Here is a 14,519-nt window from a genome sequence, read left to right as displayed (position 1 = left end):
ATCTACAAGATTTAAGTTTATGGGAGGTGCATTTGGCTATCAGAAGTCGTTTTTTGACAGGCATGATTTTGATTCTTTTTAATTTATTTTTGAGGCGAATATACATGTAGTACCGGTGAAAAGCCCGGACGCAGCGTGGATTAACATTTATCCAGAGGGAAAGGAAACTCGTATTTAAGAAAACGATGGCTCTCCATGCGTCAAAGTGAATGAATATTGAATCAAATGGCTATAAGTTAAAAATGTTACTTTAATTTGTCCTAAACACTGACATTCTGGCCTTGTTAATGTTCGCAATACATATTGCCTACCCAGCTACACGTGCACAATCAATTTTGTGTGACGTCAGGGCTATGCAGGTACGTAATTGGTCAATTGGTGGTATGGTGGTAGTCTGTCCATGCCTGTTCCACGTGGCTTGTTCTTACACTGTACCACTGATTCAGATGAAGGGCCGTGTCCATAATTAAGCCATTGTACATAATATTTGTGAATTTTTTAAAAACATACACGCAATTGAGTTTTGTTTTAGAGTCTATAAAATTTCGTTACATGACCAAAATTAAATGCTTTGCCAGGAAATCTGCTTTTGTTAGGTGGTTCTGACTGATAGGATTTCTCACTTTCTAGCTTGATTTTTTGTCCAAACTTGCTGATCCAGATAATTATAAACCAATCCAGAAAATGGCAGCGGCGCTTTCGACAATCCTGTTTATCTCAAATTAAAAGCTTTAAATTTGGAAAAGTATCTCCTTCACACAAGGTGAGCGATTAAGTTATGGATTGTCCGTCCGTAGTCGGAGTTTTGCGATCCGAAACTACGAAAATATTTTTTGTTTTTCATGGGACTTACTGTTTTTTTGTCCACATATAGAGACGGTACTGCAAAATTCCCAATATTAATGCCGACAAATTCCTTGTGTTCATTCCAACGTTGCACAATAAACCTCTTCGTACTTTGAAAACTTAGGACAGCAGAATGGGGGGAAATCCAGTGGATAAAATCGGGGCGGTGAAAATTGTAGCGCAGGCATACAATTTTCGTCAGGGCGTTCCACAGCAGGCCCTACATAAAAAGGGTGCCACGAGCGTTTTTTGTACCTTGACCAACATTTTCTTGAAAAGAATGTTAATGCTTAATTTTTCTATCTGTGTGTTAGTTGACCTGTCTGGAAAGTGGCATCGGTATTCCTGATGATCCCATACAATCCAGATCATTTCGGGGCAGCAGAGATATCTTTTTAAACAAAAGGTGGACCGTTAATTCCATTTCATGAGATTTCGTGAATCAGTTGTGCTGAATCAAATCAAGCCAGCACTCTTCGTGAACAGACTGCTTGGTAGTGACAGTAATATCTGCACTGATTGATATCGAAAGAATTATTTTACGCTCATTATTGCAGGTTGGACAACTCAGTGTAGTTCGTTGTGCATTGTGATTGGATTTTTAACATTGGGATCGTGAATTTAATAGGGGTTTAACACGTACGCCACGATTTTAAAGACATGCCAACATGCATTTAATTGCGGCAAACGGAATGCAGTTCGCGTGTGTAAGTGTGCAGCATTTCCCTTCTCACGTTCACAGGTCAATGATACCACTTAAGGCATTGCGGATGCGGTTTACCCAATACACGTTTCCGCTGTCGGGTAAACCCTTTTTTGTGTGCGTATTCACAGAATTACATTTATGACTTTCTGAATCATGTGAGAGTCTGCACTTTTATTTATCTTTAGTTGCATTATTTCCATATTTGCACAATGTCATTGAAAATCATCCATTTCTTTAATAGTTTGGACGAACTGCACTGTCTTGGGCAGCTATGTCAGGAAAAGCCGATGCAGTTCAGAGTTTGCTAAGATACAGTGCTCATCCAGGAATTAGAGATGCAAACGGAATGTTACCACTTCACTATGCTTGTCTTCATGGACATGTACAGTGTGCTCAACTGATTGTCAGTACCACTAAGGGGCTCACGGTGAGTATCAGTGTTTGGGTTTAGTTCTCAAATCCAAGTACAGATTGCTCTGATTACTTTATGGGCTGAGTCCTGGGCTGAGTACAAGTACACTGGTGATGAGTCCGAGTCCAAAGCACCAAGTAGGAGACGTTCAAGGCCAAGCACTGAGCAGAGTCTGAGTACCGAAGTCCAAATCCGACATGTATAATACCAAGAAGATTACCAAGAACTGAACAATGGAATACTAAGTGAACACAGTTACATATATAATACAAAGACACACCATGCAACAATCGCCTTTACCGAGCAGTTGACACTTTCAACTTTTATTTGTGTAAAATGTTTACCTATTGGCTAATCAATGAATTCTTTATCAGTTTCTGTTCATCAAGCTTTTTTTTTATAAACAAATCATTGATAACTGGGTAAACACCTGAGGACTCAGACAACCTTTTGTGTGATAAAAAATAAAGTGCAATAGGATAAAAAAAATGGCTTATTGAAAATTATCAGCACATTCAACTATGAAAAAGCTACAAAAGTGTGCAACAAAACCTCTTTCAGTGTCAGCCCATGTGTGTGCACAGTTGGAAATGATGTGATGCTCATTAAGCAATTGGGTATTGGCTAAGTAAGCATAACTGAAGTTGTGGCCCTGACAACGTGTAAAGGCCTCATATCAAATAATTTTATCGCCTCAAATTTTTCTGTTTGATCCATTAATTTTTTTTTATCTTAGGGCCCCTGTCAACACTAATTCTTTGCCAAACGTCAAAGTATATGAAATCCATTTTGACGTTTTATGGAAAAAGTTAACTTGAGTATAGGCCTATATAACCTTTTCAACTTAGGAGCCCTTTTGTTGGTGCATTTTTTTCGCCTTACAACCTGGACCATGTCTAGTTAGCCAGAGTTTAACGATTATCAAAGGCCAAACCTGCAAAATCTTTGATTCTCGCACATCAACAAAAGGGCCCACAATGAGGGCTCTATCTAGTCTAATTTGCAAAACTCTCGCATGATGTCCCACCAACCTGCGTGTAACTTGAGAAATCCTAGGATCTGGACATTGTTGGCACAGCCAAGCCAAGAATACAAATAAGCTAACCAGCTCACATGGATACTGCATCCCACACATCATTGCTGCATGTCAATACACGACAGTAAGCTGTAAATGCTGAAAAGCCTCCAAGTTACATATACTTCTATATGGTGATACGTGGATACGCTGTCTAGGCTGAGAAAAGAAAACTCCCATAATTAAGACTCTGGTGATATACAATGTACATGTATGTTGGCATTACCAAATTATGCGTTGGGACAATCCCAACCCAATACAGCCGAACAGATATACATGTTGACTAAAATTCCAAATATAACCACCACAAGTGGTATGACACAAGTACTGGAAACAATTCACCGAACAGTGACATGAGCACAAAACACTCCTGAAATGAATGAGAGAAGAGCAGGAATAAATCTTTTAGAAGAATTTTTACATGATGTAGTGGTCTCAACAAACTAAGCCAGAGTGGCTTTTTGCACTCCATAAGCACAGGATTGCAGAATATGACATTGTATCATTTTACTCTCTTAACCAGCCACATACCATGGCTACATGCTGGTAAGGACAACCAGCTGCTGCAAACAATTTGCTGGTGCTTCATTATTACAACCGTTGATCTACTGATTCAAAGAGAGTTTAGGGTCCAACATCTGTCTCTTGAGAATGATGTATCATATCTTGCAGTGATAAACTGAACTATTTGGCATCATATTTCTCTACTCAGTGTTACTGTGTTACCTGCAAGTGGGTCCGTAAAAATAGAGCTTCTTATATTACAGGCAATCTGGTGATTACTGATTATCTCATGATTACTGCACAAAGATTTTACCTATTGCTAAAAGGTAACTTGCTTTCCAAAGGAAAAATAAAAGTATCCACATTGCAGGAAATTTAGTAACAGGATCTTCTGCTTTCATCCTACCCCAAACTGTCGCTACACATGCAAATTTCCTTTGTGTCCAATTATCTTTGCTAAAAACTTGATCAACCTCTATACCAATGATGCATAGCAGAGTAGCCACCATGTTTGTCCTTCTTTTTCTTAGCGTCGTTTCTAACGGATATGTTATATGTCAAACACGGCATGTCCTCCAAAGATGAAGATATCACTTCTGCAGCTAGTCTCACAACCCTTGAAGCACCTCTCTGTCTTCTTCAGTGAGACATGATCCAAATTCTGGGCCTGCCCTTTAATTCTACCCAGGCTGAGCCCCCATCTTATGTCTCCTACAAACACTACCCTGCTTGACTAGTGACTTTAACGTCTCTCTTTCTGGAACTACCGTTGGACCGCTCATGTGTCAAGATGCTCAAAGTCCTCTCTGAAGCAAAGCACTGGCACCCATACCCCTCCAGGATGTCATCCTATTTTCAGTTTTCCCGAGCAGACTTTGATAATTTCATCTCTGTCTCCAACATCCCCATCACTACTAGAGCTAAGATGGCTTGTGACACTGCCAGATCAGTCCGGAGGTACCTTTTTAAGACAAGGACAAGTTTAATTATGACACTACCTTGATCAACCTTAACAAAGCTTCCCATCACAGTCTCTGCTGCTCCACCTTTCTATCCCTTCTGAATACTTGGCACTTGCCTGCAAAGAAAACTCGCCTGTTACTACAAACCTTGCAGCTGTTGCAGTCCGAGCTCTTGATGAAAACATCAAAACTATTTTCAAGCAATTTGCACAGATTTCTTAACTGGCTACATCTGCCAAAAGATCCAACGTGCTCTCCACCATGAATATTTCTAATGAAGGAAGCAATTTAAAGATCTCCTGCTCTATAGCAAGGATGTGTTCACCGGGAAATTTGTTGAAACTTTGGAGGCCGAGGCTAAGGGACTTGACACTTCCTACAAGCTTACCTTTCTCAAACTTCCCCCTCCTCCAACCCAGCGTCAGCACCGTGCAGGTGACCATCGAGTCCAGGCCCCCCAATTGCCTCACACCATAGGGTCTCTGGTCCCTCTCACTCCTTTCATCTGCCCATTCAACAGTCGAGTCCCTCTTTTGCCTTATCTACAAAGTCAACACAGAAGTGCAGCGAGGGAAAGGAGTCCAACCAGTAGTACCCCCCGATTGTTCTGTCTACACGGAGCAACCCCCGACCCCGTCTGGGGCTGCCTGCAAGCTTTTGCAGGGTTCTGGAGAAACATCACATCTGACAGTTTGGTGCTTGTGACCATCTCCCTCAGATACTCCCTCAAATGCACAAGCACCCCTCCGTCTGTGCCACTTCTCTGCCCAACTCCAATCCCGAGAGAAACAAACAAGAGGCACTAGAGTCTGAAATAGAGGCTCTCGTCCTGAAGCAAGCTGTCCACCTCGTTCCCTTGTCTCTTGAAAGTGAGTGCTTTGTCTCCTCTTTCTTCCTCACCCCGAAAAAGGAACCCAGTTAATGGAGCCCCTTAATAAATTTCAAACCTCTGAACAAGTTCATCAGCCTGAGGAAATTCCGTATGGAGACACTCCGAAGGGTAACCCAGTCTCTTACCATCCCTTCCAGGGCATCATCTGTAGACCTGAGGGATGCCTATGTCCACATTCTAATCCACCCTCAAGACTACAATTTCCTCCTCTTTCTGTACAACAGGAAGTTATTCAAGTTCATGGCCCTTCCCTTTGGCTGGTCCACCTCTCCAAGAGTCTACACACGAGTAGTAAAAATTGTTGCCGTCCACCTCTGGAAGCAGTTTTAATATCTGGACAACTAGCTCATTGTTGGCAGGACTCTCTATGAAATAGCGCCCTCTATTTGCCTCACCTATGACCTTACCAGATGCCTAGGGTTCCTAATCAATCATGAGAAAACAAGGCCAACTTTCACCCAACACCTGACATATCTGGGGACGGTCCTCGATCTACAACAGGGTATAATTTCACCGACCACCGAACACTTCAACAACCCCCTGGAATGCATTAATCTTTTTTCCTCTGGTCAGTTGGCCCCTACCCTACGTGCGACCACTACAACTCCATCTCTTGTCATTCTTCAGGCCCAAATGGGACTTTATCCGCCCCCACCTCCGGTGGTGGCTGGTAAGAAGACATCTTTCTCTCGGGATCTCTTTTCCAAAAGCAGACCCGGAAGTGACAATAACCACTGACCCATCCCACCTTGGCTTAGGAGTTTCCTTACCTCCACTCCAGGCATCCCAGGAATGTGGAAACACCAATTCCTAGGGAATCACATCAATGTGCTGGAACTACAAGTAGCAGTCAATGCGCCTCAGCACTTCCTCACAAGTGTCAAAGACAAATGCGTACTGATACACTCGGACAACACCACAGTAGTGGCTTATATCCACCATCAAGGAAGCACTCATTCACCTTGTCTATGCCTCTTGACCAGACGCATGTTCCTGTGGATGCAAGACAAAGGAATCAAGCTCCAAGTGAGTCACATTGTGAAAGACAACAACTCGATTGCAGACGCACTCTCTCAGGGAAAAGTACAATCAACAGAATGGACACTGCATCCCAGCATGACAGAGCAAATCTGCTGAAGTCAAAAAGCCAAACATTGACCTATTCACCTCAGTGGAGAATGCCAAACTGCAGGTGTTCTACAGCAGATTTTCATCACCCGCAGGCCCGGCTGACAGGTGCTCTCCAGATCAACTGGGACAGAATGCTGGCCTAAACTTTTCCATCAATATCCTTGATCTCAAAAGTCCTCTCCAAAATTGAGCAGGAACAATGTCAAGTTCTCTTCATCACCCCGTTCTGGCCGTGCCAGGCCGGGTTTCCCTGATTATCCGGACTGCTCTTCCAGACACTGCTCGTTCTACCCACTAGACCAGACTTCCTCCACCAGCTGAAGTCCAATGTACCAGTATCCCCGTACCTCACTTGTTGACGTTGGTCAAATGATCATTCTAATCCCTTTTTGAGGAAGATGCCCAGATGGCCGCGAGAAGTCAATGTCAGTTGACACACAGCATCTACAGCAGCAGACTACAACATTTCAATTCATGGTGTGCAGAACAAAGTTCCTGTAACCACTGTGGGTGATTTCTTCATGTATCCGTTCAAATTGGCCCTACAGGTAAGGGGAGAATTCCTTTTTTAACCCAGCAGTACCTCGAGGTTGACCCTACGGTACCTCAGGGTTTTTCGCAGTGCCGCCAGGGGTTCTCTGTAATGAGTTCATCATCTTTGGGTCTATGCACACCAAGCTCTATGGTCGTCAAAACCTGGACGCTTCATCCGGCTACAAGCACACACAATAGAAATGCTTGATTACACCCTAATCTCCTGTTAATCTGCAGTGTCCATGGTGAATTCAAAGGCCACTAAATTGAAAGGAACTTTTCGGGGAGGAACACTCAAAACCCGCACAGTGTATACTGTATGACCTGGGATACTGGTTTTGAATGATTGATAATTATCGAGACACTTTTTATACTAACTGTTACTTTTCTTTGCACGTGAATTGTTATAACTACGTGTAGGCCTGTATGTACTTGCCGTTTGGTACAATGAATGCAGGTTGACTTGGTCCAGAGACCAAAGTATGCAGAGCCAATGAGTACCATAATTTTCGGAATATAAGCCGCAGCTTATACTTTGATTTTCACAATGAAAAATGTCCCTGCCGCTCATACACTGGTTGGCTCATACGACAACATTTGAAACATGAAATGTAAATGCCCTGCCGTGCCCTGCCTCCACGCATAACACAGCATAGCCCAAGCCACTGGCCACATCAGCCAGCCACACAGTTTGTCTTTCATTGGTTGCCGTATACATTTGCTCTTCTGTGTGTTTGATATAAAGGAAACCAGTCCAGAGGGACTAAATAGACTTGTGAATGTAACGTTAATACACACCTCACAAATCTTGTTTGTCTTTTAAGGTTGTGCAATCCATGCTGTTTATTGTTTCACTGGTCATTTGGTGACTGATAAATAAAAGAACAAACAAACTGCTGCATGGCTCACCCAGCAAGAACGCTCATCCAGCCCTCAAAATTGGTAATTTTGAGGGCTTGAGAAAGTTTAGATTTAATGTCAAACTTGTTCGTTTGCCGCTAGAAATAACAATGGAAGATGTCATACCCAATAGTGACACAAACCCTAAAGTTGGGCACTCCACTTTTTCAAAGCTAACTTTTAGTTTCCTCTTTTGAGATTTGTTCCTCCAATTTCACAAAAAGGGGAAATTAACGGAAGTTCAAATATTCTGATTCATTACTCGATGTCATATACCTGCCACATAGTTCAGATGCAATTTTATTTTGGCCCTATTTGCCGACTTTTTTCCAAAGTGCAAAATGAACTCTTCAAATGCCTCACTAGAAGGTGTCTCGTAATACTCTACATATACTGGCACTTCAGCGGTGCACAGCGTGTGATGACTTCGACATGTCAACAACGCAGTGTGGCTATATTCTACAGCGGATACACCGACTTTAAATTTTAATGTGGAAATTTTTGCTAGGTGCATTAATACTCTGTACGGCCTTTATTTAGAAAATTACGGAAAACACATAACCTTTTATTCAACTTTGATCTTTTTATTCAATATTTATTCACGCGACACAACAACAATGAATCGTCTTTCCAATGCTTCTTCTCAACTCGTCATTTCTGTTAATCCTGGAGAATGAAGGAAATAAACATTTAAAACAAGGACGGCAGAAACTGAAGAGAAATGAGTGATATTTGTGAGGAGACACTACAAAAAAGTATGTATATGTATCAGGCAATTTTCCATCAAGCACTTTCCAAATCCTTTTGGGCAATGCCAGCATCTCTCATAAATCCTTTAATCCCATGTAAGTAGGCTTCACCATCTTCATTCAAAGCCCCAAACCTTTGTTGGCATGCATCAGACCAGGGTAGCACACAGTACATGTACTGTAGGTCACTTGGTCTGAAACTCTCCACCAAAAAAGTCAATATCAGTTGTTCATTGTTCTTTTACCGACATCAACCGTTCAAAAAATAAAATAAATCGACAAAAGCAGGAGATATCCAATATAATGAAAATATCCACGGATATTATAAGAATTCCAAAACTTACGAGGCTGAGTCCCCAAAGATAGTGTTTATCAACACTGACAAGTGATACCACCAATCCTTTAACCACTTGCCACTGGGGACTTCGGTTTTGGTCACCGTGTGTTTATATGTGTGGCCGGGGTCTCCGAAATCGGACAAAGGGAACTGGGCCTTGTAACAAAAGACCGTACTTGGAACAAAAGACCAGGCTGCTGGGCGTTACTGACATTTTTCCACTCTCAATAGTGGAGATAATCAAGCCATGTTTTGAATCAGTATACCACAGTTTGGGGCATTTAGTGCGAACAGATTACCACCGGGACAAAAGTGATCCACCACCGCAGCGATGAGCCACACAGCACCGCTGCACACTAATCTTATAGCCCTTATTGAAAAGAGGTCAGCAGCGCACTGTGCCAGGTTCGTGAACAAAAGACAGTTATATAACACCGCACAATCTGGACTGTTTTTACAAGGCTGCAGGCCTGGCTGAAATACTCGGGCGTCAATAGATTTTGTCTGTCAGACTAGAGTGGCCACCACACAGTAATTCTTGTGGGTGTAAGCGTCCATTAATTGAAAAGGTGAATTTCTGAAGATATTTTAAAACTGAAAATCTTGAAAAAGTCCCGACTATGTGCACTGCATTTTTCAAACCACCCGGCAGCAAGTGGTTAATCCTCTAATTATACCACCAAAGTAGCCTTTCGTTCAAGATACTTTCCCCCTTCCAACTTAGCTCTTTTGTTGCAAACAACCAGGGGAAATCTGAGCTGAAGTTGACCCAAATATTCATGAGTGTATCGTACTTATGCATGGTGTCAAACCCCGAGTCATCCCGAGGTTCATCCCCAAGTTACCGCCGGTTAAAAAAGGAATTCTCCCCGTACAACTATCGGCAATTGCCTATCTGCCATTGCAGCCATACACAATGGTTTTCCCAATGGCTCAACTCATCAGACAGTGATACCCTCAGACAGACAGGGAATATTTATAGAGCATCCCCCTACCAAGTGACTGGTTCCTTCCTGCAGGTATATATCCACCGTCCTCCACCTACTTGCCATTCTCCCTTTTGAGCCCCTTAGCGAAGCGTCATTACTACACACAACAGTGAAGGTGGCCTTCCTCCTGGCAGTTAATACCACTTGACACTGACGCAGTGACCTGAAAACTCTATCCACCACCGATGGCCACATCAGATGGGAACCTCACAGTGTGCCCCTCATTCCAGCCCCGGGTTTCCTCACCAGAACCAGTTAGCCTCCTTTCACTCTCTTGACATTTATCCTGCACATTGTCAAACATGCCAGAAGTTCATATGAGAAGCCATAGTGCCTGGTGAGAGCTCTCAAATGGTATCTAGCCAAAACCAAGAAACTGAGAGGCACAACGTCGCAGCTGTTAATCACAACCATTAAGCCACAGACACTACAGCCAGATGGGCAGTTTTGGCCATCAAATTCACAAAGCCTGACTGGCCGGACACTTCTGACAATCAGACTCAACACCTCATCAGGGCCTGTGACGTCCAAGCCATATCCACTTCCTGGGCCGTGGTAAGGTGATCCTTACATCGGCAACATCAATACCATAACAGATAAATAACAGCTCCTTTCTCAGGGGAGTCCACATTACATCTTCTTGCCTTTTATGATTATGCACTCACTTTTAACCCTACACCTCTCTCCCTAACATAGTACGTCCTCACCTTACCCCGTCCGAGGATCAAGGCTACTCTGCATATGTAGCAACAGTTTGGGATAGGATGAAAGCAGAAGACTCCTCTCCCACAGAAATGTGGAAGAGGTCTGCTATCAAATACTTGTCCCAAACAGTCGGCTCCCTCCCATCCTCCCCACTTCAGGCTTGGATGGTTCCATACTGAAAAAGAGGGATGATCGTGGCAGTGGCTCCACTATGCATCACTGGTATAGAAGGCGCACTACGGCTGATCAATTTTTTAGCAAACAGAATTAGACACAAAGGAAATTTGCATATGCAGCAACTGTTTGGGATAGGTATTCAATAGCAGACCTCACACACATTTCTGTAGGGGAGGGAAGGGGTTTAAGAATCCCTTCATAACTGATTGTTTGATTTGTCTTTCTTCTAGGGTCTTCAAACAGCAAAGAAGTATGCAGAGAATCCTGAAATCTGTAGTATAATTCACGAGGCAATATATCGCCGCCAGAAAAGTATCGTTAATCCAACACTTTTTGAATGTGCAATGAATGGCGATGCTGACCGTCTCTATAGTACTCTTGAAGATGGGGACAATGTCAACCCATTAACTGGAACAGGGGACTGGCCAATGTACATGGCTGTTGGAAATAGACACATCAAAGTCATGCAGCTGTTATACATGGTAAGTTAGTAGATTGGGTAAGAGCAATGTTGTAATGAAATCCCAACAGGACCCTGCCGGTATAAAAGTGTGGGTTCCGATTAACTAATTAACAAAGGGAAACCACTCAAAATGAACCACTAAAAGTATAAACAGGCTAACTTGCCTTGCTGCAGAAGACTTTTATCGGCTTAAAGTATTTATTTCAATATTTATCAAATGTCAGCAAAATTTACCAAAATGAGTATATACAATAAAATTAAAAGGCTAGTTGCTCCCTGTTTTAAACAGGGCACAACGAGACAACAAGACCCACATATTCCTGTACATGTCCACTAATTCCAAATGTATAGATCAATGCAAGTGGGCTTTAACAGTTCAAACCCCTGCCCAAATGTGGGCAACGCCCTCCCCAAAAACAGTCCTGTAAAAGAAAAGAAATGCCCTGGCCACATGCACAAGAACGTACAAATCTAGAGCAAAAAGGAATGGGTGGAACAGGTTGACCCATGTCTTAAACAGATCCAAAAACTTACGTACAGAATGAAAAGAATGGAAAAATCCCATGCCTTTAGATGTTCCCAGGTCTGTCCCAGTCAGAACCTCCCTAAAGAAATTTCCCACACCTTTGGTTTTATATGGTTTGCCAGTGATGAGTTCCTCTGGAAAATACTTATGGAAAATGCCCAGTGTCGAACTTTCACTCTCCAAGTTGGCTGCTTGAACCCCAGGGGTGCCTGAGAACCCAAAACACCGCGGAAAACAGTCTCGTTGATTCTGTGTCAAATTGTCAGAAGTTGTTCGGGAGTTGGCTTTTTGGCATATTTGCACAAAAGACATTCTTTTGGTCAAGATTTTTTGGGCTTTTTTGTAATTTGTGAAAAGGGCAGTATATTTGTCATTGTTTTTTGCTGTTTCAGGCACCGGCTGAAACACCTTTAGTGCTTCTTAATTTTTTTTTTATTTTGATTTTACTTTATTATTTTTTTCCCACTTTTGCCAATAGACATATCAGGGGTTGCTCTATACATGACTTTTGCCCCTTCCTTGGGGCCAATCCCCTTAAAATCTGGCTTATAGTTAGATTATTATTCTAAAGATGTGTGCCAAATCGTGATGTCATCATGTGATTTACTATGGGTGCGTTTGTTTAGCTTCCTTGGGGTGCCATGGGTCAGCCTTGAGTCCTTCTTTTAGCTGTGACATCATACTCCTGGCTCACCCAGGTCAGCCACCAGAAACCCTGCTTTGGGAACAGGGTGTCTGGTGGATCGAATGCGGAATCAGTGCTTGGCCAGCTTGTTTGTCATCTGCTTCAGCAAAAACACGATGGCAGATAATGTGGACACATACATGTAAGTACTAACTATGCCATGATCATAATGAAATGAGAAATTATGTTCTTCGGAAAATATATCCAGGAACCTTAGTATTCGACCGCACAGACCCTGATGTTCAATAGTCCAGGCTCTATGAATAGGCCTAGTCCTACATGTAGGCCTAACTCTAGGTTACGCTAGACAAAATTTGATAGGCCTACAAATGCATGCACAAACTGTACATTAGTCGTGCAACTGATGAATCTCAAATTCCATGAAGAGGAGTACAAGCCGCAAAGTTACTGCATGTAAACTGTACAGGTAAATTTGTCACAATTTGTGCACTGAATACAGCAATCAATCTTAAGATCAGGGATGTTTCATAAAACTTTACAATTGATCTTATCTCCTGAATTCAAGTCCTGCTTCAACATGTTCAAAAAGTTGAACTGGTGCCCAGTCAAGTTGAAGGCATAGCCTGATATCAATTGAGGGTCCCTGAACTACAGCTAAAAATACCACATAACCACATAATGGAAAAAATTCCATGTACGGGCAACACTAATTTTCCCTGAAAAGTTATATCAGTCATCAGAAAGTGATGTCATTTCCATAAAGTGAACTTAAGCTTTGAACATTCTGGAGTGTTACTTAGAGAACGCTGCTTTTTCAGTCTCAGGTTTATGCATAGGGGCTCTGGATGTTGTCCGTATGTGGAAATCTTTTGCAGATAACTGTTGAAGAATGTTGACAGAAAGCTTGTTATTCCATTATTCTGATAAATGATTTCACTCCAGTTACATAACCCCCTGAATTGCTGTTTAGTAATTTTTGTTCTGTTGGTAAGCCGCGCATCATTAATTTTTCTCTCAACTGCTATAAACATGGAAAAATATGAAGTCTCATAGTGACAATTTTGTTGGTGATGTTCAGCATATTGGCCTATATTCAATTTTTGTTGGACTCGGGTATTGGTAGACTGTTGTCAGTTATGATGAGGATGGGACTGGCCACAGTATGTCTGTAGAGGCACCCAGTGCCAGAAGACTAGCCGCCGGAGGTAAAACACCTCATAATAATTTGAATGAAATAGTTTGTGAATGTTTTTTATAAAAGATAGAAGGAACCTGATCAAATAGGGGTTCAAAAGGATAATGAGTGTCATGCGAAAAAAAACAAATTTGTAGGCCTACATCATTAAAGCAAAAGTAATTAAAACTTATGGACTTTATCAAAGTGGAGAAGTCATTTATTGGGATGGATGTGCATGCAATCAAACAGAAACCCCAAGGAAAAGGGCTAATGACCTGTGCTGCTGAATGACCTCTAGCCTACTATGTATGACATTGGGGCTAGGGAAGGAGGGCACTTGGAAACTACATGTAAAAACAGCAAAAATGGGGGGCAATTCTAACAAAAAGATGGCAGTTGAATAGTGTGTCTTCTCATTCACTGAATGAACATGTTTTAATCGCCAGAATAATGTGGAACTAGGTAATTATTGTACTGTAATGTCGCCACTTTTTTGTGGGTTTCGCACACGTTTGAAAAAGGTCACAAACGCTTGTAATCTTGTCCGTTGGCTTCCGGCCTTTATTATTCCTCAAAACCAGTCAAACACGCATGGAAGTTTTATACAAAGTACAAGCAAAACTGAATCTCCTCTTGCATTTGCACTGGAACAAAACATACTGAAAACATGTCTTCCAGAACTGGCGCGAAACTTATGTATAGGAAAAATTCCCCAAAAGGCTACTGTGCCAGGGCCGCAGGGGCTGGCCCAAAGCCAGCCAGCAGGGACTGGCACAGCCCCATAGAGC

At 42.3% G+C, this 14,519-nt stretch overlaps 1 protein-coding gene and 1 long non-coding RNA gene across 18 annotated transcripts in view; one reads left to right on the top strand and one right to left on the bottom strand.

Moving 5' to 3' along the window:
- Window positions 1-14,519, bottom strand: part of LOC110989512 (uncharacterized) — a 221,988-nt gene that overhangs the window by 4,721 nt on the left and 202,748 nt on the right. The window lies entirely within an intron of this gene.
- The window catches only part of LOC110989511 (uncharacterized), a 322,817-nt gene that overhangs the window by 133,892 nt on the left and 174,406 nt on the right, over window positions 1-14,519 (top strand). For all 17 annotated transcript variants that reach the window (XR_015424849.1, XR_015424847.1, XR_015424845.1 and 14 more), the window contains 2 exons: window positions 1,794-1,979; window positions 11,150-11,401. Coding sequence is in view for 9 of the 17 variants with exons in the window: in XM_087134889.1 (XP_086991015.1) it covers window positions 1,794-1,979; window positions 11,150-11,401 (438 nt within the window). In the remaining 8 variants the exon portion in view is untranslated. The remainder of the gene's footprint in view (window positions 1-1,793; window positions 1,980-11,149; window positions 11,402-14,519) is intronic.

This window comes from Acanthaster planci, linkage group LG03 (assembly GCF_054643075.1).
Source record: "Acanthaster planci isolate LZ-2023a linkage group LG03, COTS_SCS, whole genome shotgun sequence".
Lineage (NCBI taxonomy): Eukaryota > Metazoa > Echinodermata > Asteroidea > Valvatida > Acanthasteridae > Acanthaster > Acanthaster planci.
The sequence above is the reverse complement of the archived record's forward strand: the minus strand, read 5'-3'. Positions and strand labels throughout refer to the sequence as shown.